General features: G+C 46.6%; 1 protein-coding gene and 1 long non-coding RNA gene across 2 annotated transcripts in view; one reads left to right on the top strand and one right to left on the bottom strand.

Annotated features, from left to right (window-relative positions):
- Window positions 1–7,285, top strand: part of LOC128560874 (uncharacterized) — a 47,971-nt gene extending 40,686 nt beyond the window's left edge. Inside the window, exon 3 of the long non-coding RNA XR_008373169.1 lies at window positions 7,239–7,285. This is a non-coding gene — a long non-coding RNA (uncharacterized LOC128560874). The remainder of the gene's footprint in view (window positions 1–7,238) is intronic.
- On the bottom strand, window positions 1,162–19,853 carry CALCOCO1 (calcium binding and coiled-coil domain 1). Its single transcript, XM_053554396.1, has 15 exons — window positions 19,746–19,853; window positions 17,095–17,274; window positions 16,653–16,755; window positions 15,690–15,880; window positions 13,231–13,389; window positions 12,681–12,829; window positions 9,675–9,765; window positions 8,086–8,241; window positions 7,317–7,571; window positions 6,719–6,844; window positions 6,139–6,234; window positions 5,677–5,785; window positions 5,252–5,451; window positions 4,797–4,903; window positions 1,162–3,475 (listed from the first exon to the last, which is right to left on the bottom strand). The coding sequence occupies exons 2-15, from the start codon at window positions 17,248–17,250 to the stop codon at window positions 3,298–3,300; spliced, it is 2,076 nt and encodes a 691-aa protein (XP_053410371.1). The 5' UTR covers window positions 17,251–17,274; window positions 19,746–19,853; the 3' UTR covers window positions 1,162–3,297.
- Window positions 19,854–26,786: the final 6,933 nt, after the last annotated feature.

The raw sequence follows: 26,786 nt of genomic DNA, 5'->3' as shown, positions 1-26,786 counted from the left end.
ATGGAGGGAAGTTAAGTCAGGCTTCATGGAGGTGTCTTTTGAGCTGAGAGAAAAGTCTGTGCTCAGAGGCATGCAAAAGCAGCGCATATCTTTGTGGAATGTTCTGTTATCCTAGAGTACAGGGTTTCTTAAGGTAGGATGGGGAGAGGGAAAGGCAAGTTGGGATGAGACGGTGAGGACTCTGCTTTACATACTAAGCCATCTGCACTTGCTGTTCCTGCAGGTAATGGGCAGCCATGGAGGTTCTGTAAGTGGAAAGTGGTGTTTGGATTCATTCTTCTACCCCCAAATACTGACACGAATCCCTCCTTGCTGCCACTTGGTCTGACTTTTCCTTTCACACTAGAGTCTCAAACCCATTCAGCAATATCAGCTTCTGCGCAGACGCTAGGAAGCATGGAGGGAAGAGATGATCCATCACAGAAGGGAAAGTAGCACAAAGGCTGAATTGCCAAACGCCACGCAGTGAGTGGGATGTAGAACTAGCGTTGGACCCAGCTGTCTTCCTTCCCTGCCTGTGTAGTTGGTTACCCTCCCCTGAGCTCCCTCTGTGTCAGGGACCTGGCTGGTTGCTGGGGAGGCTAATCATTAGGAGGGAAGAGGAATGGCCCCAGACACTTGCAGAAATCTCACTCTGCAAAACCTGCATGCAGTCCTTGTATATGCTTTTGGTTTGACTGCTGTGGCAATGGCCTTGTACAGTGAGCCACATGGCTCTTGTTGGTGTGTGTGGCTTGGCAGGGGCTGTGGGGTAGGAGGCCTGGGTCCCTGTTTCTGCCTTCTTTCTTTCTTTTTTGCACTAGAGGGCCACCCTTCTGGAAGCCAGGATGTGTGGGTCCCAGATTCTTCCTTCGCCAACCTCCCCCAGAAATAAATCACAAATGATTTCATTAAATGCACCTCCTGCTGGGGATGTTGGCTCATAATTCCTCTCTGATTAACCCCCACTACCCCGGCAAGTTTATAGGCCAAGAAAGGGAGGGGGTGAGGGGGAGGGTAAAAGGAGGGGTGGGGGGAATCCCAGGCGGGTGATGGATGCCTCTGTCAGCCTAGCTCGTATTTATTAATAGTCTTAATACGGGAAGCAATAAAGGAAGAGAGGGATTCTATTAATTAAATCATTGTTATAATTAACTTTCATTAAAGGAGGATCAATAAAGAGGGGTTGAGATGGAGAGAAGAGAGATCCATTATCTCTAATTTCCTTGGAAGGGATTCAGGGAATGAGATGGGGTTGCTAGGAGACAGAGACGTGAGGAAAGAAGGAAGGATGTAAGATGTCATCCAGGTGGGGTTGGAAGAGGGGTAGACAGGAGGGTTTCAGGTGAATGGAGAGAGGAAATGGTGGGGGTGGTCTACCCAGGGGCCCTGAAGGGAGTGGAGGGTGGCTGATAAGGGAGCCACTGGGATGGAGAGCGAGGGGGCTGCAGCACATGCTTGTGCAGAGCGGTGCTGAGAGCCGTGGTGAGCACGCAGGTCCTTAATAAATGCTTTATGATGCTGTGTATGTGTCTGTATAGGCTGCGACGCTGGTTAGAGTGGATGGATGTGTTTTTGTGACTGTGGAGTCAGAGTATGCATATGGGTATGTGGGGATGGCAACAAAGAGAGACAGACGCAGGGGTGGGAGAAATGAAACAGTTTTTAGAGGTATGGGGCTTAGGGCATTTTTTACTAAGTGGATGCTCAAAGGTGTACACCCTTGACAGAAGTAATGCCTAGCCTTTGGCCTAAGGTACAGTGATGGCTGCTACAGTGGGTGAAGGTCTGAGCAGTGGAAACCTTGTCCAACTTTTCCGTGCCATACTCCCACCCCTGGGATTAAACCCTGAGCAGGACTGAGGCAGATGTGCCTCCTCCTCCCCCCACTGCAGTATTCTCCAATCCAAATCTCCCACTTGAGAAAAAGGCTCTTTCCTCTCCTCCTCCGACTGGTGCCAGCACATTAGGAGGGACGGTGGGAAAATAACTGCTCAGCATTCTCCCCTGTAAGGCAGGGATGAGTCCCCTCCTTCCCTCGTCCCTCCACGAGCTTATAAGAGCCAGAGGTCTGGACCCTCTTTGCTCTAGTCACACTCATAAAAAGACACTTTATGGCCAGGCATGTCACCATGTGGCTCACACCTGTAATCCTAGCACTCTAGGAGGCCAAGACAGGAGGATCCTTGAGCTCAGGAGTTTGAGCAAGAGCAAGATCCCGTCTGTATTATAAATAGAAAAAGAAGCTGAGCATTGTGAGCGGGGCCTGTAGTCCCAACTACATGGGAAGCTGAGGCAGGAGGATCCCTTGAACCCAGGAGTGTGAGTTTACTGTGAGTGAGGCTGATGCCATGGCACTCTAGCCTGGGTGACAGAGTGAGACTCTGTCTCAAAAGAAACAAACAAAAAAGAAATAAAAGGATACACTTTATGACAATGGTTTACATATCATATAAATATATTTGTCCAAACTCCAAACTACAGATAGAGGGGAGAGGCATGGGGAGGGATTCTTATTGCTGTGGGGGTACCTGGAGAGGGAAGAGGGGCTGGGAAAGGACGCCTGGGACCACTTTTTTCCCCCTTCCCTCAAAGAAGGCACAAATACATTATTTCTCTCCATGTGAGGTTACAGGGGTGGGAGTAGGGATAAGGCAGGGAGGCCTGCAAGGGGGAGGAGACAGGGTACAGGAATCCTCAAAATACAAAAGAAACTTCCAAACTTAATACCTAAGGCTATGGAAAAGGCTGGAGTGGGGTGCAGAAGGCAACAGGGGGGCAGAAAGAGGAACAAATGAAGCTGAGAACCGAAAGAGACCTACGAGGTCACAATGTCCATGCTGCCTCTACGCAGGCCCCAGAGAAAACTCGGGTAAACAAACATAAGCCCCAAATAAGAGAGGGTGGGGTGCCCCAGAACTGGCTTTGGGGCATCAGAGAGGGGAGTGTGTGTGAGTGTGAGTGTGTGTGCAGTGGCTGTGTGAGTATCAGAAGCAACCAGGGCTGGGAATGGATGATTCTGCTCCCACAGGGGAAGGTCTCCTCCATCCTGGCTCTTCCAGAACCGCTTTCAGGGGGAACATTCAGCCACTGCTTCTGAGAAGGGCTCCTGCCTGACACAAAAAAGCCAGGAAGGAGAGGATGAAGTAAGAAAGCTTGGGATGAAAACAGGGCACCCAGAAACGGTTCTTAAGAGAACAGAATATCATGGAGCCCAATGTGATGGAGAACAGGCACCACACTGAAGTGCCTGTGTGTGTGAGTGTGTAGGAGAGACTATGTGTGTGCGCGTGTGTGTGTGCATGTACTAGGGTGAGATCACTCAAAGGTGAAGGGGTCCTGGGTGCTGAAAAAGAAGTGTCCATCCATGTGGTCCTCTAGGGCATCCTTGTCACTCTCAGCAGGGAAGCGCTCCTTACAGATAGGACACTCCTTCCATGGTGGGGTGGCAGGGCCCCTGGTGCTGGCCTCTGACAGGGGACCCACTGCAAAGCCACTAGGGAGAAGGGAGAAAGAGAGGATCAGCGTGCTGTTATCTTCCTGTCTTGTAAACCTCAGGGAGCGGGACCCATACACCCAGGTTCCCAGATCATCCCGTTCCCAGGGCAACATCCTGTGGCTCTCTCCCCTGGTTTCTCCTATGGCATATTTCTCCCCATAATACTGGAGTCCTAGTTTTCCAGCTCCCCACTTCCTCCCTTCTTTAGTCTCGGCTGGACTCTGCAGTGCAGAGCCCATCCCCCAACTTATAGCTCTCCTCCCTCCATCTCCGTCTGCTGCCTAATGAGGCTGAAAATGAGTCTGACACCATCCTTCATCTTCCTGCTCCAATCGAGAAGGATGACAGTATCACCTTCTCCCTGCCCTGAACCCATCTCATATCCAGGCAAAGCTGAGACTAAATCTCTCTTCCCCAGTGCCTGCCCTCTCGACCCAGAGAAGAAAAGGGAAGGCAGAGGGCACAATCTGATACCCGAATCCTCCACCTCTGTAGGTTCCCTCTCTGAGGAAGTCAGGGAAGAGAGAAAGCATCTCAGGTGCAGCTGCATGGATGCTGGGCCCTTTTCTCTGCTCCCATCCCTGGAGTCCTCATCACCTCCCTTCCTTCCCCAAAGAGCCTAGGTACCTACCTGGTGGTTGGGGAAGGGGTAGGGACAGGAAAGAGGGGATGCAGGGTAATTTGGGCTCCGTGGAAGATGGTGCTAGAACAATACAGAAGCCAGTTAAAGGCAGGACCTCTGAGTGCACTGATCAGACAGAGGGAAGGTTTACCTGAAGCCACTGGAATTTTGAGCAGTGGGGAATTTTCTGTGTCAATCACCACACCTATATTTCCTTTCCTTTTTTTTTTTTTTTACCTGCCACCTCTGGTATATGGGGACTGTGCCCTAATCCTTTGAGCCACAGGCGCCGCCCTCCTTTTTTCTTTTTCTTTTTTTTTTTTTTTTGAGACTGAGTCTCACTATGTCACCCTCAGTAGAGTGCCCTGGTGTCACAGCTTACAGCAACCTCCAACTCTTGGGCTTAAGCGATTCTCTTGCCTCAGCTTCCCAAGTAGTTGGGACTACAGGCACCAGCCACAACGCCCGGCTATTTTTTGGTTGTTTCGCAGGCCTGGGCTGGATTCGAACCTGCCAGCTCTGGTGTATATGGCTAGCGCCCTAGCTGCTGAGCTACAGGCACCGAGCCTTTATTTCCTTTTCTTGACTAAGGTCATGAAGGGGGAGGTTGGGAGCAGGGCACAGTGATTGGTCACATGAATGGCTTTTTTCTCCTTACTTCCTTATCTCCCTCCTGCCCTCTCTGGCTGTACTCACCTGGCCATGTCATAGAAGGCACTGCCCAGATCAGGAAGCAGCAGGTTGGCCTCCTCACCCCCACTCTGCACAGCTGCCATCAGGACTGACTTCTCATCTTCAGCCTCCTGGGTACCAAAAAGAGATTTGGGTTTGGGGATGGTGTCCTAAGATGGGGGAGCAGCACAGAGGGATGGGTAAGGGAAGAGCGGCCAAGGCTGGGACAGTGACTAGAGAGGCTATAGGAAGGGTGAGGCAGGAGAGGCATTTCAATAGGGGCAGGTGGACAGGAAGAGAATGAAAGTGAGGAAGAAGCAGTGAGGCTATTGGGCCAGACTGGTTTTGGGGGTGGTATCCATTGGTGGCCTTGAAGAGAGGCTGGGCCTGCCTCCCCTCTCTTATATGGCTAAGACTTCCCGCTCTGGAGGCTGGGACACTTGGGTTTGGCCCTACCTCTCCTTATTATTTCTGCTCACCGAGTCAGAACTACTGTCCTCAGCTGGCCCTGAGAGGTGGGGGGCAATGGGAGCTGGCTGGCTGATGACAACGAGGGGAGAAGCCTCTCGGGGCCCAGCAGGAGAGGAGCTCACATCTGCACGTTCACATAGGCCATAGGAAGGAAGCCTCATGTCTTCTGGGGACTCGTCCTCTGAGTCTGTCAGAGCTGCTGGGCAGCCTTTAGGAGAGGAAGCAGGCAGAGAAAGGATGCATTGTTAGAGGGTTAGATCAGCTGTCTCCTCTGCATGAGGAATATAGTTCAAATAAACAGGGGCCAGGGACTGGAAAGGAAAAGGCAAAACACATAAAAGGCAGAGGCAACTCCCGGAGGGTCACACGGAGCTTTCCTCAACAGGGGGAGGTGCAGGGAGGAAGAGGCGTCACAAGATAGGGGTGTACAGACTCAGCCCTGCAGTGGCCTCCTCATCCTCTGTGGCAGCATCCTCATTCCACTTCTCATCTGCCACCTTCTCTAGGCGGGCCTCAAGCTTTCTCATGTACTCTAGCAGTTCCTAGAGTTGGGGAAGAAAGACGCAGGTGCTACAGGCTGGGCAGATGCCAACCTTACTGGCCACAGAGCCTTTCCCTCCATCCAAGATGAACTATTAGCTCCTCAGGAGTAGATGGCTTCATGGAAGAGTATGCAGCTTCAGGTAGATCCAGCAGTCCTCTTTCAACCTTTACATCCCTCCTTCTCCTGGTGACCCTCCCATGGCCTAATAAGGGGAGCCAGGGTGCCATTTTTAGCATCAGGGCCCTCTTAGAAATTCCAGTTTCTAAAATGAGAGATGCTGAGAAGATACAAAGTTTTTAGCTCTCAAGTCCTTAACTGTGGCATCCACAGGGCCGAGTTATGGGTTCTCACCTGCTTCTCCTCTTGTAACTGCTCCTTTTCTTTCTGGAGCACACGCAGGGCTGACCGCAGCTCTGTCAGCTCCCGCTTACTCTCTGACAACTGCACCTGAGGGAGAAGGGCTGATAGAATCTGGAGCCTAGAATGTAACTCCAAGAACCAGGGCTCTGGAAGCTGGACCAACAACCTAGAACCAGGTCTCCCTGTTGTTTCTGATCCTCTCTTTCTCTGACACATACAGGGGGATCCCCATTACTCTTCCTGTAGAAGTTCCTTATCTTGGTTACAGAGACACAGTTATCTGAGACATAGTCTTTGCCTCTTTAGTGGACCTGGATGACTGCCTCTGGGATAGGGTGCAGAGGCCTTGATCGTACTGGGGGTGGGGGTGGGGCTATATTACTACTAGGCCCAGATGTGTGTCCTGAGAGGGACACTACACATTTCAAACCAAGAGGACTCGAGGTGTACAAGTGAGATGCTGACCAACACAGAATTTGGCACCTAACACTTCAGAGACCACATCCAAGACAGAGATAAGGGGCACTGATGCCTCAGGAGGCCCCAGGAAAGGCCCCATTGGATCTCTCACCAGGCTAGAATCCTTTTCCCGGGCCAGTTCAGCCTTGAACACTTGATTCTGGGTCCTTTCCTCCTGAACTGCCTTCTCCAGTCGAAGTATCTCTGCACTCAGCTTCAAGATCTTGTCCTTTTCTGCCTGGGAAGGAAAATTAGAATGGGAAGGGGAAGGAAAAGGGATGCCACAGGCAACAACACCAGAACTCATTGTGTGCCTTCCTTACTTTGATTAAATTGTTTTTGGAGCAATTTTCCCTTTTTGCCTTCCTTATTTCCTATCCCCTCTGAATGAAGGACAAGACATGACTGCATGTGCTGATCAGGGATGGGCATGATGGCAGGGCCTTAGAAAACGCTTCTCTACCAAGTATAATAGTATACCAAGTATAATAACCAAGAAAGGGGTGCCGTGGTGATCAGGACTGGGATACCCTGGTTAGGGAGGGTCATATCTAGAAAGTAAGTGTACTTCCTTGAAAGCTCCTCTCTACCTGGGTCCGCTAAGGTTTTCAACCCCTCTTCTCTCCTCCCAGAGGGTCTGACCACATGTCGGAGTCCCACACAGGTGGGGGCAGTGGCCATCAGATGACCAGGTCGCCTTATCCCTCTACCTCCACACTCTGCAGCAGCCCTGCCCGCTCCTTGCTCCACTGGCATTTTTCGTCCTTCAAGTGCAAACTGAGCTCAGCCAGCCTGCCATTGACTTCAGCCACTTCCAGGCGGCTGCGGTGCAACTCGGCTATGGTGCGGTCTCTGGCTGCGGCTGCACTGGCCAACTCCTCTCCAAGGAGGGTGGCCTTCTGCTGGCTTGAGGCAGCAAGCTCCTGGGACCCTCGAAGCTGCTCCTTCAGGGGCTCCAGCTCAGCCTTAGGAGAAAGGAGGAGATGGAGATCAGATTTCTCAGTGAATCATTTGTCAACCAGGGAAGTAACCAAGCTCCCTCCCCCAACTACTGCGCTGGGACTTAGGTTTGAATTGTTTAGTCTTTAGCCGTTTCTTTTCCCCTTTTCTCTGGTGACCCCAACTTTTCTTTTCTTTCTTTTTTTTTTTTTTTTGAGACAGAGCCTCAAGCTGTCACCCTGGGTAGAGTGCTGTGGCACAGCTCACAGTAGCCTCCAACTTCTGGGCTCAAGCGATTCTCCTGCCTCTACCTCCCAAGTAGCTGGGACTATAGGCACCCCCCACAACGCCCAGCTATTTTTTGGTTGCAGCCGTCATTGTTGTTTGGCAGGCCCGGGCTGGATTCGAACCCGCTAGCTTAGATGTATGTGGCTGGTGCCTTAGCCACTTTAGCCACAGGCACCAAGCCTGACCCCAACTTTTCTACAACTAGCCCTTGAACCTTTCACTGCTTTCTGTTGCTGAGGGGCCTTCACTTACCACTCGCTGCTGGGCCTGGCTTAGGTTATCCTTCATCTGGGTCACTTTGTCCTTTAGTCGCTGGACCTCAGCACGCTGTTCCTCTTGCTGGCTCTTGGCCTCCTGCAGCTCCAAATTTAAGTGATGGTTCTCCTGCTGTGCCATTTGGAGCTCAGCCTGACGGAAAGGAGTGTATGTGTTGGGGTGGTTAGGGAGGTGAACTATTGTGACAAGGGAGGTCAAGGTTCCATTTCTCAGATTTAACATAACTCAAGCATTTAGCTCTTATTAGCCATTCTTGGGTTCTCAGCTCAAAGGGATTCAATCCCACGCTTCCAGCATCCAGCTCTGGAAACGAGCTATCCAGCATCATAGCTGGGGTCATACATGAAGGTACTGCCATCCCATTTCTGCTTCTTCACTTGTCCTCTCTTAGAACAAAACTCAGCGTGGATATCTTACAGGCCCCTCGAACCTAATATAGTCCACCTCCCACCCCTCCCTAGTCTTACCTACTTTTATTTCTATCCCCATGGTACTACCTTCCTCCCAAGTCACTCAGGCTGGGTGACTAATTAGGAGGTTATTCGGTAGTCCAAGCAAGAAATAACCAGAGTCTGAGCTAATGTGGTTGTGGCAATAAAAGAAAATAAATGGAGAAATTTATTCAATAGAATATAAAGTCTCTATTGAATTAAAGGGTAAACCGAGAAGGCAAGGTGGACAGTTTAAAAATTGTTATCATTCACATCTACTTGTGTGTGACTCAGTTGTTCTCAATATTGTGCAACCAAAGTAATATATACAAATGCATTAGTTGCTGAGACTGGCACAACAGTCATCCGTAAGCTCTAATTTCAAAGTTTGGTTTCCATCAAAAATTACTTTGTTATACATTTGAATTTACAGAAATAAAATAAATTTATAGTAATAAAACTGTCTATATTTATTCGTTGAGGTTTCACTTAAAATGAAAAACTTCATTGGCGAGTGGAGAGGAAAAGGTTCTCCTAAAAAGGTTTGAAAGTACTAGGCTAGTTAAAGCCTCTTTTTTTGAGACAGAATCTTACTCTGCAGCCCTGGGTAAAGTGCGATGGCATCACTGTAGCTCTTCAAACTCCTGGGCTAAAGCAATCCTCTTGTCTCAGCCTCCTGAGTAGCTAGGACTATAGACACGTAGTAGTCCCATGATGCCCAGCTAATTTTTCTATTTTTAATAGAGATGAGGTCTGGCTCTTGCTAAGGCTGGTCTCTGATTCCTCAGCTCAAGCAATCCTCATGCCTCAGCCTCCCAGAGTGCTAGGATTATAGGTGTGAGCCACCATGCAGTGGCTTTTAGCCCCATTTGCGAAAGGCTTTTCTGATGTCTATCAAGATGTGCTCTCATCCATCTCCCTGGCTCTTCATGATACACCATTAGATTTCTCCTATGATACTTCTTATATTCTACTTTGACTAATCCTAATTTGGGTATATGTCTTATGTTCCCTAGTAGAGTGCACATGATGTATTCTTCACATTTTTGTTCCCTTTGGTGCCCAGCACTCAGAAGGGACTCAATAAATACTAGCTGAACAATGGAGAAAGCAAACCAACTCTGAGACCCTTACCTCACTTTGCTCTCTGTCTGCTTGCATTTCCTTCAGTTGCCCAAGGAGTTTCTCTTGTTCCCGAGTCAGGGCTTTCACTGCGTCTCTAACCCTATGAGTGGGGGGATGACATGTCAGATAATCTGGTCACCCAGAGAAGGAATGAAGGACTTAGACCTCTGTCTTGTTTTCTTCTATGTAGGTCTTACTCCAGGACTAGACCTCACTTTACTCTGGCATGCTTAAATCCCCAAGCCAAATGATCCAGGTCTACGCCTAAAGAACCCAAGATTTCAAGTCATGGGAAACAATCTAGAAAGAAATAATTTTTATTTATTTATTTATTTATTTATTTATTTATTTATTTATTTATTTTGAGATAAGAGTCTCACTCTGTTGTCCCAGGCTAGAGTGCCATTGCATCAGTCGAGCTCACAGCCATCTCAAACTCCTGGGTTCAAGCAATCCTCCTGCCTCAGCCTCCTGAGTAGCAGGGACTACAGGCATCCTCCACCATGCCCGGCTAATTTTTTGTATTTTTAGTAGAGATGGGGTCTTTTTTTCAGGCTGGTCTTGAATTCCTGAGCTCAAAGGATCCTTCTGCCTCAGCCCCCCAGAGTGCTAGGATTACAGGCATGAGCCATTGTGCTCAGCTTATCATTCTACATAACTTTTTTTTTTTTTTGAGACAGAGTCTCACTATGCCCTGGGTAGAGTGCCTGTGGCATCACAGCTCACAGCTCTTGGGCTTTAGTGATTCTCTTACCTCAGCCTCCCAAGTAGCTGGGACTACCGGCACCTGCTATAACACCTGGCAATTTTTTTTATTGTTGTTGCACTTGTCATTGTTATTTAGTAGGCCCAGGCTGGGCTCAAATCTGCCAGCCTCAGTGTATGTGGTTGGCACCCTACTCACTGAACTATGGGTGCCGATCCTCTACATAACATTTTAAGGAATGTTCTGCTGATGGTTCCTGGTTGTCTTCATTCAATCAAGAGACTAGAATCCAGTCTTTCCAGATAAAGGTCAGTCATTATTAACTATAAGCCTGTGACCTAAGTCAAAAGTTGGCAGATTTTTTCTATAAAGGGCCTGATAGTAAATATTATAGGCTTTACAGTCCATGCAAGTTCTGTAGCAATTACTCAAGTCTGTGACTGTAGTGAGGAAGCAGCCATAGACAATATGTAAATAAATGAGCATGGTGTTCCAATAAAACTTTATTTATGAATACCAAGATGCGAATTTCATACAATCTTCACCTGTCACAAAATATTCTTTTAATTTGTTCTCCAACCATTGAAACAAAAGAATCTTTCTTACCCGTGAGCTGTACGAAAACAGGTGGCAGGCTGGATTTGGCTCATGGGCTATACTTTGTTGACCTCTGGTCTAGACAGTACCTAATCTTTTTCAGATGCTCAATCTGATCACCTCTTTTCTGTTCTGTGACTTGCAACAGAGACATCTAATATCTCTGTAGGGCAAGACTAACATTCTGAAGAAGCCTCTCAGATTAACTCACTTATTACTCTGGGCCTTGGACAGAATGCCTCTTGCCTTTAAAGAGTTTTTAAAAACTATCAAATCTACCAGTGCTGAATGAAATGCAACTATGTCATTTGATGAATGAAAGAACTAGAATGTTTAAACTGACGAAAATTTGTTTGTTTGTTTGTTTTTTTTGTAGAGACAGAGTTTCACTTTACTGCCCTCAGTAGAGTGCCATGGGGTCACATGGCTCACAGCAACCTCTAGCTCTTGGGCTTATGTGATTCTCTTGCCTCAGCCTCCCGAGCAGCTGGGACTACAGGCGCCCGCCACAACACCCAGCTATTTTTTTGTTGCAGTTCGGCCGGGGCTGGGTTTGAACCCACCACCCTCGGTATATGGGGCCGGCGCCCTACTCACTGAGCCACAGGTGCCGCCCAAAACTGACGATAATTTGAAGGACAGACATGGGAGGTAGTGGTCAATATTTGAGCTATTTGGTAGAAATAACAGTTTTCTGGTAGAAGCAAGAAATGTATTCCATGTGGGTCCAGAGGTTTAAAACAAGGACCCACTGATAAGTTATAGGAGGGGAAACCCAAGAGATGAAAAGTGACAGCTGGCAGGGTGGCGCCTGTGGCTCAAAGGAGTAGGGCGTTAGCCCTACATACTGGAGGTGGCAGCTAAAAACTGCAAAAAAAAAAAAAAAAAAAAAGAGAAAGAAAATTATGGGTAGCACCTGTGGCTCAGTAAGTAGGTGCCGGCCCCATATGCCGAGGGTGACAGGTTCAAACCCAGCCCCAGCCAAACTGCAACAAAAAATAGCCGGGCATTGCGGCGGGCGCCTGTGGTCCCAGCTACTCGGGAGGCTGAGGCAAGAGAATCGCCTAAGCCCAGGAGTTGGAGGTTGCCGTGAGCTGTGTGATGCCACAGCACTCTACCAAGGGTGACAAAGTAAGACTCTGTCTCTTAAAAAAAAGAAAAAGAAAAAGAAAAATTGACAGCTGTCGAGTATTGAAAAAGGCTGTCTCCTGAGGGTGGTGGTCCCCTTCATAGCTGCTTATATACCTCATATTCCTTCCGATGCTAAGATTCAGTGATTTATACCTTTTTTCAGGGGCGTTATTACATAATATTCTTGAATCACCAGTTCTAACATTTCTTAATAGTAAGAACAGAGTCTAATCTGGTCTTTCCTGTGGTAAAGTTTGAAATCTATCCTCTCTTATCTTGTGCTGCCTACTCTACTCATTGTCTTCTTCCAAGTCCCCCAGTCCTAGCCCTTGCTTAGCTATCACCACCATAAACAGCAACTATGATTATTTCTGAAGGTGAGAAATGCAGAATAATGTTAGGAAAGATGGCAGACAGCTAGGCAGAAAAACACCCCCAGTAAGTAGAATACCCTGTGTGAGGTTCAGAAGGGAAAGAGAAACCGTGTAAGACAGAGAGGTCTGCTTTCCTGAAACAGGAGGCTGGAGGTCAGGGGTCACTGGAAGTGAGGGGAGTAATGGCAGGAAGGAGGGTCCCCTCACCTGTCCAGCTCCACCTCCTTTGTCAGCACTTTCTCACTGATGGTTTGGATGTCATCCTCCAGCTCCAGGATACGTGCCACATGGTCTCCCTGTTGCCTGCTCAGGATGTCCCTCTCTTCTGTGAGCTCCCCATGGGACCGAGAAATCCCCTGGAATTAAAGAGTCCCCAAGAAGAAGCAGGAGGTGGAGACTCATCTGTCAAGTGGTAGAACAAAGTAGCACCCCAGAGTCTGACTTCTCCCGCCCTCCTATCCCATCACCTTCCTTGAAAAAGAAACTCTAAGGGAACATTCCCTTACCTATGAAGATGGCCACCTCCACCTTACCCCAGCATTCCTATGTTCAAAGAACTGAGTCTTGTTACAAGTTTGGGACATGTCTCTTGTCATATCAAGTTTAATTCTACTTATTCCTCTGCAACCTATTTCCTTGATGCCAGAATGACCTTAAAGGCCCACTAAATCTCTCTCTCTCACTCTTTTTGCTGGGTTCAGATTTGGGTCACTGAGTGAGCAGCCAGGCCCTGTTCCCTACCTGGCCCAACTCCTACCTTGTACTGCTCCATCAGCTCCACGTGCTCCTGCTTGGCAGTTGCCAGAGCCCTCTCGAGCTCCTGCACTTGACTTCTCAGCTCTGTCACCTGCCCCTCCAGCTGCAGCTTCAGCTGCATCAGGTCATTCCGTTCTTGTTGGCTCTCATCCAGCTGGTTCTACAGAGGACAGGATGAGAGGGGAGTGTGCTTGGGAGGCACCATGTGAAGGTCTCATCTCCATCACTCTCTCGGTGCATTTTGGGGTTGGAAAGTGACATCAATACGGGCTATAAAAAGCTGAGTTGAGGGGAGGTGTGATGTGCTTCAGAATCCTGCCCACCACCCTGTCAGACACATCAGCTCACCGCACTCTCAACTGCCTGTCCCTCTTCCTTTTCCTCATTCAGTAAATGCAAGGATGTTGTCTTGCACAGTCTTTCTTAGTAAACACAAACAAAAGGGATGGCTCCCCTAATTTTACCCCCTCTGTTCTGGAGTTTGATAGACATGGATTCAAATATTCAATACAATTTTTACTAGTTACATGACTTAAAAAAAAAAAAAGATAGGATCTTACTACCCTGCTTCCCCGAAAATAAGACATCCTCCGAAAATAAGACCTACTTACAGGAAAGATAAGACGTCCCCTGAAAATAAGACCTAGCGCATCTGCAGGAGCACACCTTAAAATAAGACACTGTCTCATTTTTGGGGAAACAGGGTATGTTGCCCAGGAAGAAGTGCAGTGGCTATTCACAGGCATAATCACAGGTCACTGCAACCTCAAACTCCTGGCCTCAAGACATCCTCCCACCTCAGCCTCCTAAGTAGCTGGGACAGGTTTATGCCACTACACTTGGCTAGCTAGTGTGACTCTGTGACTGTGACTGAACAGTTAACCTCTTTGCATATCTGTGTCCTCATCTGTAAAGTGATCCCTTAGTCTGGGTTGTTATAAAGTTTAAATAAGAATTCTGAATGTGAAAATAGAGCTCACACATCTCTTACTTCTGTGAGATACACAAGTATCTTCTTTCTGTTCTTGTGTTGACTATGTGTAATTATAAGACAGGAGTTCTGGCCAGGCATGGTGGCTCATGCCTGTAATCCTAGCACTCTGGGAGGCGGTGGATTGCCTGAGCTCACAAGTTGGAGATCAGCCTGAGCCAGAGTGAGACCTCGTCTCTAAAAATAGCCAGGCATTGTGGTGGATTCCTATAATCCCAGCTGCTTGGGAGGCTGAGGCAAGAGAATTGCTTAAGCCCAAAAGTTTGATGCTGTGAGCTGTGATGTCATGGAATTCTACCGGGGGCAAGAAAGTGAGACTCTGTCTAGAGGGCAGGAGTTTGTCTAAATCACAGAAGTTATTCATTCTTACCTTTAGAGCCTTCCTCAGGCCTTTTGTGACTGGGGAATGTATTTCTTCCCTATGTGGCCCTGACCCTTGCCTTCCTTCAGGAAATCTTCCTTGCTAATGTCTGCCTCCATTCACTAATTCTTGTCGATTTGGCCCAATAGTAATATACAAGCCACATATATAATTTAAAATTTTCTAGTAGCCCCTTTAAAAAAGAGTAACAAACATGTGAAATTGATTTTACTAATATTTACTCTAACCCAGTCTATCCAAAATAGTATTTCTTTTTTTTTTGTGAGACAGAGTCTCAAGCCATTGCCCTAGGTAGAGTGCCATGGCATCACAGCTCACAGCAACCTCCAACTCTTGGGCTTAAGCGATTCTCTTGCCTCAGCCTCCCAAGTAGTTGGGACTACAGGCACCTGCCAGAATGCCTGGCTTTTTTGGGGGGAGGGGAGGTTGTAGTTGTCATTGTTGTTTGGTAGGCCCTGGGCTGGATTTGAACCCACCAGCTCCAGTGTATATGGCTGGCACCATAGCCGCTGAGCTACAGGGGCCAAGCCAAAAATAGTATTATTTCAACATTTAATCAATATAATAATTATTGAGGTCTTTTACATTCTTTTTAAAACACCATATCTTCAAAATCCAAAGTGTATTTCACCCATACAGTATATGTCAGGTTAGTCACATGGGACGTGCTCAAGTGCCACAATGGTCAAGCGCCTCTGGTACTAGTAGTGCAGGTCTGGGCCCCTGCCTATCTGCTCTCACTCCTCACTTGTCCTAGAAGCAAGTCTTATCCTGCACTTCATTTGAATGTTTCCTGGAATGGCCTCCCTCTGCCATCTAGATCTTCCTCTAGGGCTTAGGGCAGAATATAGCCCTTGAAGAAGGAAGGCTTGAAAAGTTCTTATGAAATCGTAAGTTACATAGGCCAGAGGTGGCTTACTTTCCTGCCTTACATGTTCATGTCTATGTTAGATTGAGACTTTCCTGAAGGCAGGACTTTGTATAACTTCCAGGAGGTCTTCAGTGGAGGCTACAGATGAGGGAAGGGTGAGGTGGGAAGCTGTCCTCCCATTCCCTACCTGGAGCAACTCTGCTACTTTTTTCTCACCTGTAGCACAGTTGCCTTGGGGACCACCAGAAGGATGTCAGAGCCGCCATCTGCTTCCTCCAAGGTCACCAGTTCATCCATGGGCCTTGGTTCTCGGAACTGGAAAGGGGGGCTCTGCCCACACACCCGGCCTTGGCGGTTCACATATCGGAACTGGTAGAGCTGGGCTCCTGGTTTGGGTAGGTAGCTGGCTGTGGGAGGAAGAATGGGCCCAGGACCCCGGTGTGATCCCAGATTCTCGAGTGCTGAGCAGGTCCCCCTCTCCCTTAGTGTACGTCATTCATTGTCCTTGGCTCCAGCCCCTTGCTCCTTGTTCTGTATACTGTTTTCCCACCTCTCTGCCCTCCACATACTATTTCTGTTCCCTGGGATATTCTTCTCCCTTTTTTTTGCCTAGCCCTCTCCTTCCTCTCTTTCCCAAACTCATTCTCTATCATAATCATAATAATGCTAGTTGCCATTTATTGAATGCCTACCATGTACCAGATACTGTGCTAACAGATTCACCTGTACCATTTTAAAGCCTCATATTGTCTCTGTAAGCCAGAGATAACAGAAAAAGGGAGGCTGCATTATTTGTTCAAGGCCAATCAGCTTGTAAGTATCAGAGCTGAGATTTGAACCCAGGTCTTTCAGAATCTTATTATAACCATCCTCTTCTCAATACATAATACTATTTTCCCTCATCCCTACCCCCCAGTTCCCTAAGAGGAGTCCCTCCTTCTTTGGGGAGGATGTAGGACGAGGTGCCCTCTAAAGCTCCTTCTATATCCCTAAGTCCCTGATTCTGTGATAATCCCATGAGTCTACATCTGCTGAGCCCTGTTGCATATATTCTAGTTATATTTATTTGCACTTATATTTCCTTGTTCTCTGTGCCTTTTATATTTCTGAGCCCAATATCTTCTTCCAAACCTCTACTCCCTTGGCTCTTCCCTCCCCATTTTCCATCCTCCCTTATACCTTGGAACTGGACACTGGTGTGGATGGGAGAACCATCAGTTGTACTTTCAGGCACCGAAGACCACACAAAAGTGTGGTAATCCCGAACACAGGCGGCCTCCACCTGTCAAAGTCCAAGGTAGGAGAGGGGTATGGGGACAGAACTACTATCTCCAGATGGTGAAAAGGGCTGAGGGATTGAAGGAAGGGGACTGGATGGAGCTATAGTGGCATCAATGGCAAAGGATAGGTTAAGGGGAGGGATACTAATGTGTCAGGAGTGAGCAAGATCAAGATGGGGAGAAGATGAACTTTGCTTATACAAGTGGCCTCTGTCATCTGTGACATCTTTCTCCCTTTTTCTTTACCAACTTGATATTGAGAATCTAAGAACCTAATTATTCCCCTTCTTCCAACCAAACCGCGGCCCATGAACCTAAGCCAAAAGGGCTTCCAGGGATACCTTGAAGATACCAATCCAGTCACTGGCACTAGGCATGGTGCCTGGGGGAAGGGTGTAGTGACATTCCACCTTGGTGTTGGGGATGTAGGTCCGAGCTACATTCAGAAAGTTGACTCCACCCCGGGATGGTGCCCGGTTTAGTGATGATTCTTCCATACTGCCCTTGAGATATCTGCCCTCCTGTGAAAGCAAGGAGGATTGATACCCTAAAGTCTCTCCACTCTACCTCCTTTCCCCCCACTCCATCTCCACCCACCCACAGCCCCTGCCACTATGCCTAGAGATGAAGGCATAGCTGGTTTCCAGCCCCTGAAGGTATTAGGACCTTTTAGAGGTATTATTCTTAGTCTCTAGGATATAGGTCTGGTCTTCCAAGTCAGGCCTCACCCTGTCTCACACTGTACCTGCTTTGGATTGTACACCCTTCTTCTTCTTTTTTTTTGAGACAGAGTCTTACTATGTTGCCCTGGGGAGAGTGCCGTTGCATCACAGCTCACAGCAACCTCAAACTCTTGGGCTCAAGCAATTCTATTGCCTCAGCCTCCCAAGTAGCTGGGACTACATGTACCCACCCCAACTCTATTTTTAGAGATGAGGTCTCGCTCTTGCTTAGGCTGGTTTCAAATCTGTGAGCTCAGGCAATCCACCCGTCTCGGCCTCCCAAGTGCTGGGATTACAGGCATGAGCCACCACACCTGGCCCACAGACCCTTTTTAGAGTTCATATCTTATTTTTGCTCTCTTTTCACTGTCCCATTGACCAACCAAGTTGTAGTATCCCAGGCCCTGACCCCTTCAGTCCGTACTTTTCACTTCTTAATCTCCATGAGCATTCCAAATTTTCCAGCCTCTATTTCCCCATCTCATCTCCCACACCTTCTGACTCTTGCACTCAAAATCCAACTGAGGTGTGGGGCCCTTTCCTTCTGAGCAGGTTCTAAGCTTGTTGACTCAGCTATACCCAGGAATAAATTGTAACCCCTGAGTTATGACCTCAACTAATTTCCGAAAGAAATGGTTGCGTTTTTCAGAACTGTAATACGGCTGAGGGAAGGGGGGCAGGGTCAACTGGTACCCCAATCTTCAGGCTCCTGAGCTCTCAGTCCTCTCCCCATCTCTGAGATTTCTACCACTATGAATTCAAGAGAAGAATAAAGCTTCTTCTCATCCAAGAAGACAAAGGGAAGGGGAGATATAAAGAAAGACAGGTTCTATCCCTCAACTTTATTATTCCAGGAAGTCAAGAATTCTGGAGGCGGCAGCTTCAAGGGTGGAGTGAAACACTTTGCAGGCATGTCGTGGTGTGGGGAAATGGAATGTGGGGGCTTGGAGCCAGGAAAGCCCCACCCCTAGGCAGGGAACAGACTAGGAATTTAGGGGCCCCAATAAGGGGAAATGTATATTTAATGTTAAAACAAGGGAGAGATAGTTCAAAAAGAACCTTAACATTCTTCTTTCCAGATCTTGCCTGCAGCAGGATGAGTTTCACTCTAATATTTCCCTCCCCATTTTCTCTCTGCTTCCCTTAGCCTCAATTCTAAGTGCCTCAATCCTTCCATTTCTTTGGATTGGTAGTTGGAGACATACTGTAGGAGAGGGTTGAGAGGAAGGAGTGTTTCAAATTAGCTGGGGAGACTTAATTGGAAAATATGAAGGTTGAGTGTCAACAGGTAACAATAATAAAAATCAAGAGAGCTCCTCAGTCTGGCGCTGTGAGATGGCTCTCTTATTCATCTCTCCTCTCCAGCCCACTACTGTTTCCTGTGTCAGCCGCAGCTGATGTGTCCAATCAGCCATCACCACTAGTCATGTGCACGCCCCCAAACATCGCAAAGCCGCATCAGGCTGAAGTCAGAGGGACAGGAACTTTAAAAGAAAACAGAAATTCAGGGAGAAATAAAGGTAGGCCAGCAATTCAAAAAGTGGCTACTTCTCTCTTGAAAATAGAGATTAAATAAAAGACAAGAAATTTCTTTGGATTTTCATCTCTCTGAAAATTTCCTAGGTAAAACTCGTCCATTTTTCTCCAAATACAGTACTTCCAGCTTTCAAAAGGAGTGTGTGTGAATTGTCCCCGGAGATTTAAGCCTAGAGAACCCTCAAATAAATACTCTCTATAAAGAAAATCCATTAACAGCTGTAAACATTCTCCATGCCTGAAAGTTCTGGGCAGGTGTAGGTGTGTAGAGAGATCCAGATGTTTACATATGGGAGGGGGTGTCTCGCCCCCTACTCTATAGGGCTCTAGAGTTCCTTGACATTCTACAACCTGGAGAGTTCCCCGTCCCCTAGGGATTCAGCGTAGTAAAGGCCTTTGGATTTGGGACGGGGATAGAGGGAAGATTTGTGGTGGCCAAGTTTTGCCTGAGAAAGAATAAACCAAGATTTCAGATCCTTTAAACTCCCCTAAGCGTATCAAGCTTTATAGAGAAGGACTGAGAAGGCGGCGAGGACAGTGAGGGGGCATCCCCTGCTCGTGGCCCCCTGAAACCAAGAACTCCCCAAACTGGCTTCTCCAGTACAGAAAGTGTTAAAACCCAAACGCTCCTGTATCTCCCTTCTACAATTTCCTTAGATTATCCTTTCGCAGACTGGAAAGTGTGGTGACCCCTCCCGCATAAGATCGCCCCCGAATTAGGCCAAGTTTCTTACCCACAGACGGATCAGCTGTTCCCCTCACCTTTCACCAACAACAAAAACAGCACTCAGACTCCTGAGGGGAGGGAGAAGAGTGGCCGCGAGGGCTTCTGGGGCTTGTGGTCCTTCCGCGCCTTTTCCTGCCGTGCCTGTTGGGACCTGAGACTACATATCCCAGGAAGCTTCGCGCAGCGGGGGCGGAGACGAGGGCGCTTGTAGTCGCGGCCTCAGCGTGGCATCCTGGGAGGCGTAGTTCTCGCCTTGGTGACAGCAAACGAGGGTGTGGCGACTAAAGGACTTCACCGCCCATGATTCCTTAGTAGGGGGCAGGCAGCATTGAGGTGACTGCTGGTTTGTAACGTGCATTGTTGGGGGGTGGGGAGGATTTGCAGCTCTAACGCCTTCTGTGTAACGATTTACAGTAGGCAGAACGTTTTCTGGTACGCCTCCTCTTTCACTTTTCCCAACCGCCTGTGTGACAGCTATTAGTGTTGTCCACACTTTAAGGAAAAATACAAGCCCAGGACGGTTAAGGACCCGGTCTGAACTGTCAAAGCTATTCTATGGTAGAAGTGCTCTAGAGCTGCCAGACTCGGCGTCGTGTGTTCTGGCCACTACCCCATAGCTATCCACCATTTAGGGGTTTGGAAACTCACCAAGGGGGTAGCAGTTTCTTTACTGCTCCAGTGTCAGGGACAGATCTTGTAAAAGCTAAGTGTTCTGCATGGCTGACCATTTTTTTCCAACTTGAGGATTTCAGCGCCAAGGGGCCTGATAACACATCACACACTTGGTCGGGACTTCTCTAGAGTGGCTCCTGGATCGAGGAAGAGGATACTTTGCTTGAGATGGAATGAAAAGAATGAGGTTGAAAGGGAGCCTAGCACAATTCAGGACTTGTCACAATTCACAAACAAGCCACTTATAGGGGCCTGTTTGCCCACGCCTTTTATTTTTTATTTATTTATTTTTTTTAAGAGAGTCTCACTTGGGCGGTGCCTGTGGCTCAAGGAGTAGGGCGCCGGTCCCATATGCCGGAGGTGGTGGGTTAAAAAAAAAAAAAAAAGAGAGAGTCTCACTTTATCACCCTCGGTAGAGTTCTGTGGCGTCACAGCTCACAGCAACCTCCAACTCCTGGACTTAGGCGATTCTCTTGCCTCAGCCTCCCAAGTAGCTGGGACTACATGCGCCTGCCAGAACGCCTGGCTATTTTTTTGTTGCAGTTTGGCTGGGGCTGAGTTCGAACGGGCCACCCTTGGTATATGGGGCTGTGAGCACAGGCGCTGCCCTGCCCAAGCCTTTTAACTGGCTTGAATTAATTAGGATAACAATACTTGCTGTTGCTCTTTTTTTCTTTTTTAAGTAGAAATGAAAGAGGGACACTTCTCTCACATCCCAATTCACATTTTATAGACTTGGGCATTCTATGTCCTCTCCCCATCTTCCACCCCTCTAATCTGAGGTGTTCAGAATTATCTCTCCCTGTCTTTGTATTAAGGGATTACAGTCTAAGGATTAATTTCCTATTCCTATGTACCCGCTTTAATTCTCTGCTTCATTAAGTTATGGAGCCTGTGCCTTTTCCAAGGTTTTGGTAGTGTTTTGCTTTTATGACAGAATGGGGTGTCTGTTGCGTGCCTTTCATCTGAAGATCTCTAGGCACTTAACGATAAGTTACTGGGATTAAGGAGACGTGCCTGTGTCATTAGTCAAGCTTTATGAGTTAGAGAACAAGCTTCTGGATGAGGACATGGCTCAAGGTCCTGGGGTGGATTAAGAGTGAGGCTTGTTCAAGGACCTAAGTCTCAAGTGTTTTGGTTTTCTCTTCTACCCATCCAGAATAAAGGCCTGTAAGAAAACTCTCAGATGGAGCTAAAAATGGTAAGTTCCATTTATTGGGTGTTTACAATGTGTTCAATCTAGGCTAAAATTTTCTGCATTTAATACAACAGCCATATATTGTAGGCCCTATTATTATACCCATTTAACATATGATGACATTGAGGCACAGACAATTAAGTGACTTGCATAGGGTCATTCAGCTAGTAAGTAGTAGAATCAGGAGTCAAGTACACGCAGTCAGTACACCATATTCCCATCCCAGAAACTCTGGTATGTGACACTAACTCCTATTGTTCTAAGCAACAGTGCTATTAATTAATAGGGGACAAATTTCATTGAGAATTCATCTTCTTGGTGTAAGGCACAGATAATGTGAAACAGATTCATATTCAACAAATATATGTGTTATGTACTATGTTAGGTATTCAATAAATCCTATTGAAAGAATGAATGTAAAATGCAGATATCCGAAGGATGGATTAAATTTGGATAATTTGGCAGGATGGGGACAGGAAAGGGTAAGCTCATTCTTTTTTTTTTTGCAGTTTTTGGCCAGGGCTGGGTTTGAACCCACCACCTCCGGCATATGGGGCCAGCACCCTACTCCTTTCAGTCACAGGTACCGCCCTAGGGTAAGCTTATTTTAGGTCAAAGCAAAGAATCAGAGGGGGAAATAAATAAGGTTTATAAGAGCCTAGAGAATCACATAAGAATAGCACATCAATTTCAACCTTTTTTTTTTTGCAAACTCAACTTATTGGTAATGACTATCTGAAATATTGTGTTGAGGACTCTGAGGAAAGAGTGAAGGGTAATAATGTCTGCCATGTACTTCGTATGGAAAATGGCAATAGTAGATTGACTTACTGTTTGGAATTATTTCCTCTCTTTTTCCCTGCCCATTACCCTGTGATTTTCTTTCTTTCTTTTTTTTTTTTTTTGTAGAGACAGAGTCTCACTTTATGGCCCTTGGTAGAGTGCCGTGGCATCACACAGCTCACAGCAACCTCCAACTCCTGGGCTTAAGCGATTCTCTTGCCTCAGCCTCCCGAGTAGCTGGGACTACAGGCACCCGCCACAACGCCCAGCTATTTTTTGGTTGCAGTTCAGCCGGGGCCGGGTTTGAACCCGCCACCCTCGGTATATGGGGCCGGCGCCTTACCGACTGAGCCACAGGCGCCACCCTGCCCTGTGATTTTTAGTATCTTCTGCAGAAGGAGTCTCATTTTATTGACTTTGGGCTAGGTCGTGTTTCACAATTTGGCCAATGGGATGTGAGCAGATGTGACTCATGGCTCTATTCGAGCTTGTGGGTTTTCATTTCTTGTTCTTCTCTCCCACTAGAATGGGCATATTCCATATGAGGGTTGGTCCTTCTACCTGGGTCCTAGAATGAGAAGACCATTGGAGCAGACTAGTAGCTCACTCACAACATACATGTACATAAATCAGAAATAAACATTTGTTGTTGTAAAACACTGAGATTTTGGAGTTGGTTGTTACTGCAACAGAGCTAATAACCATAGTTGGATCATGGAAAATAAAGTTTGAAAGGTAAGTTTAAGCCAGAGAGTAGAGAATTCTGAATGCCAGGTTAGACAGAGTCTGTATATGTTTATCAGAACCTGTGTCTTCTTCTTGGACACATAGCTGAGCCACATTGTCAGCTTCTCCTTTAATTAATGTGTTCCCCTTTCAGATCTAGCCTATAAAGCCTCCCAGTGGAGAGGCTTCAGATTCTTTCCTTTCTGGCTTGATAAAGGTGACCTTGAGCACAGTGATCCTGAAGGCCACATGTTAAAAACAGTGGAACCACAGGATGGAAGGAACTTGGTTCCCTGAATCTTCACTTGATAGGGGGCTACCTGTTAATCTCGATCATGTATTTTGGACTTCATGTGACCAATAAACCAATTTCTATTTTGTCATACTATTAAAAAGTTGAGATTTATCTTTTGTGGCCATTAGTATTTTGCTAATCAGTTTATCAAGTTAAAGGTTTGGACTTGATTCCTATCAGGAACTGGAAGTTAGTCACTGATGATTTTTCTGAACAAGGGGAATAATGCTGTGAAGACAGGTGGAAGGTGCAGTGACAGGGATCAAATAATACTTCTGAGGGAGGTTAGGATATTTTGGGACTTTGTTTTTCTCAGAATATAGGCTAACTCATTGAGGGAAGGGGGATAATTTTCATGAACATTGAAAGGTTCTCTAGAGCTGTGGAAGGAGATGCTGAAAAGTGAATGCTATGTCCCTGAAGTTTTAAGTCTCTTTTCTCTTCTGTAGAAGTCCTAATTCTGGTACTCCTCATTCCGCCCAGTGCTTGCCACATAAGAAGTGTTGACTGGAAGCTGGTCTGAGCTCTCAGAATACAATGAGACGCGACCACTAGCTAAATGCCTACTGCCTGAGAGGTGTTCTTTCACCCCTTGTGTTGTCATGACAAACATGCCAGGTGCTATGCAAATTTTACAGATGAAGAAACTGTGATTTTAAAAGTAACTTGCTCCAGGTCACTCAGAACAATGTTATTCAGAAACCCATACTTTATCAATATCACAACATGCTTTCTAAGAAAATAATTATGGCTAGTATTTGCTGAGTGTCTGCCTTGTGCCAGACACTCTACTGCAGGGGTCCTCAAACTGTGGCCCGTGGGCCACATGAGGTGGTGTGATTGTATTTGTTCCCATTTTGTTTTTTTACTTCAAAATAAGATATGTGCAGTGTGCATAGGAATTTGTTCATAGTTTTTTTTTTTAAACTATAGTCTGGTCCTCCAATGGTCTGAGGGACAATGAACTGGCCCCCTGTTTAAAAAGTTTGAGGACGCCTCCAGTCTACTGGGTGCTTTACAAACACATAGAAGCAGCTCTATCAGTTATTGTAGGCTGTTACTAGTGTCTCCAAACTGTGAACTCTGTGGGGAGTAGAAACAACATTAACATAATTTTAGGGAAGAGCTTGATTCTTTTTTTTTTTTTTTTGAGACAGAGTCTTACTTTATTGTCCCCCCCTCGGTAGAGTGCTGTAACATTACAGCTCACAGCAACTTCAAAGTCTTGGGCTTAAGCGATTCTCTTGCCTCAGCCTCCCAAGTAGCTGGGACTACAGGCGCCCACCACAACCCCTGGCTATTTTTTGTTGCAATTGTCATTGTTGGTTTTTTAGCTGGCCTGGGCTGGGTTCAAACCTGCTAGCCTTGGTATATGTGGCTGGCACTGTAACCACTGTGCTATGGGCGCCGAGCCTAAAGTTTGATTCCTTTGGGGTTTTCTTTAAGGTCTCTGGTCTATTTTCTTTTATTCTCTTAGTTCCTTTGGCTCCATTTACCTTGGGCCAGGGGGAAGACTGGTTTAAAGTTCTCAATAATACTCAAGTCTGCATCTCTTCATTCACTCCATAAACACACTCTAGTATAAAAGTGTTCAGATCACCTTAGTCCTTTATTAGAAGAGAGAAAGATGTGTCTCTGATAACTCATCCATCTATCTATTCCTGTTCATTCATTCATTATTCATATTTATTTACTTATTTTATTTTATTTTTTTTTAGAGACAGAGTCTCACCCTATCGCCCTCAGTAGAGTGCTGTGGTGTCACAGCTCACAGCAACGTCCAGCTCTTGGGCTTAGGCCCTTGCCTCAGCCTCCTGAGTAGCTGGGACTACAGGTGCCTGCCACAACACCTGGCTATTTTTTGTTGCAGTTGGCAGTGCTGTTTTAGCTGGCTGGGGCTGGGTTCAAACCCACCACCCTCAATATATGGGGCTGGCGCCCTACTCACTGAGCCACAGGTGCCACCCCCATTATTCATATTTATTAGAAAGAATTTGAATAAGCATTATGGGTCAACTGCTGGAATAATAGTCAGTGACATTTCTACCTTTCTAGAATTAAAGACTTTTACATTCTTGGACTTTTTTGATCTTCCCAACCAGTACTATCAAGTGGATCAAATTATTATTATTTGATTTTTATCAATGAAAACAACCAAAGTTCTAAAATATTAAACAACTTGACCACAGTCACATAGCTCATGTGAAATTTTAACAATTTCTGACTTCTGAGTGCTCTCCTGCGTCCTCCTTATCCATCACAGTCCAAACTCAACAGTGCCACTAGCCTGGTTTCTTGCCATTTTGGCCTCATTACCTTGATTTGTGTATTAGGGTAGATATAACAGCTGCAACAGACAACCCCCAGATCTCAGGTCTTAATATGATAAAGATTTATTTATCACATAAGTCTAATGTGGGTATTTGTGTTCAAGTAACTCAAGAATCCAGATTTGTTCATGCTGTGGATCTGCCATCTTAAATATGTGGCTTCAGGTTGCCCAGGTGTCATCCTGCCAGCAGATGGGGAAAAGCGAGCATATGGAGAAGGCACAACCACTCTAAACTTTCACAGCATGGAAGCAACACATCACTTCCACTTATCTTCCATTGGAGAGGACCAGTGATACGGCCTCTTCTCCTTGCAAAGAGGCTGGAAATAGAATTTAGCCAAGTGCCCATTCTACTCTTGATAAACATGGGTTGAGTCAACATTCTAGAATTAGTAGGGTTGTCTGGGAGGAAAAAATAAATATTTCTGAGAAGACTTTTAACTGATTCTAATCTGCCCACACATTCATATCTCCTTTTGTCTCTCATTCATTCTGCTGGAATTTACAGAGCACCAACTTTGTGAACTGCACACGGCCAAAGATCTCTTGCTAAAAAACAGATTGGAATCCAGCCGCCCAAATGTTGGCAGGGCGTCAGGCCACATGCTGATTGCACATGGAAATTGTCTATCTCCTTTGAGGCAGTGTTATTCATGTAGTTATAATTTTTCTTTCTATTCTGTTGCTTAAAAATGTTTGAAAATTTTTACCCTGTCATAAAATAAGTAGCTGTGTTGTGGCTGTGATTTAAGTAGTTGATTTCATGTATTTTTCAGTTTTGTCACCTTTCTCGCAGTTTCAAAATATTTCTGTCTAGAAAACTGTGGCCGGGCATGTCCTCTATGCTCCTCTGGCCTCCCTAGTGCAATGGGAATGGAGTGAGCCTGAGAACACAGTAAGAAGACAGCTCAGTCATCTTGCTGAGAGAATGGAGCAAAGTAGACACAAGAGATATTTAGGAGGTAGCATGGGAAGGGTGAGGGGGGTGAAGGAGAAGAAGGGAAGATATTTTGATATTTGAAGTAATCATTTTGATGTGGTC

This window comes from Nycticebus coucang, chromosome 12 (assembly GCF_027406575.1).
Source record: "Nycticebus coucang isolate mNycCou1 chromosome 12, mNycCou1.pri, whole genome shotgun sequence".
Lineage (NCBI taxonomy): Eukaryota > Metazoa > Chordata > Mammalia > Primates > Lorisidae > Nycticebus > Nycticebus coucang.
This window is presented reverse-complemented; position numbering and strand designations above follow the sequence as displayed.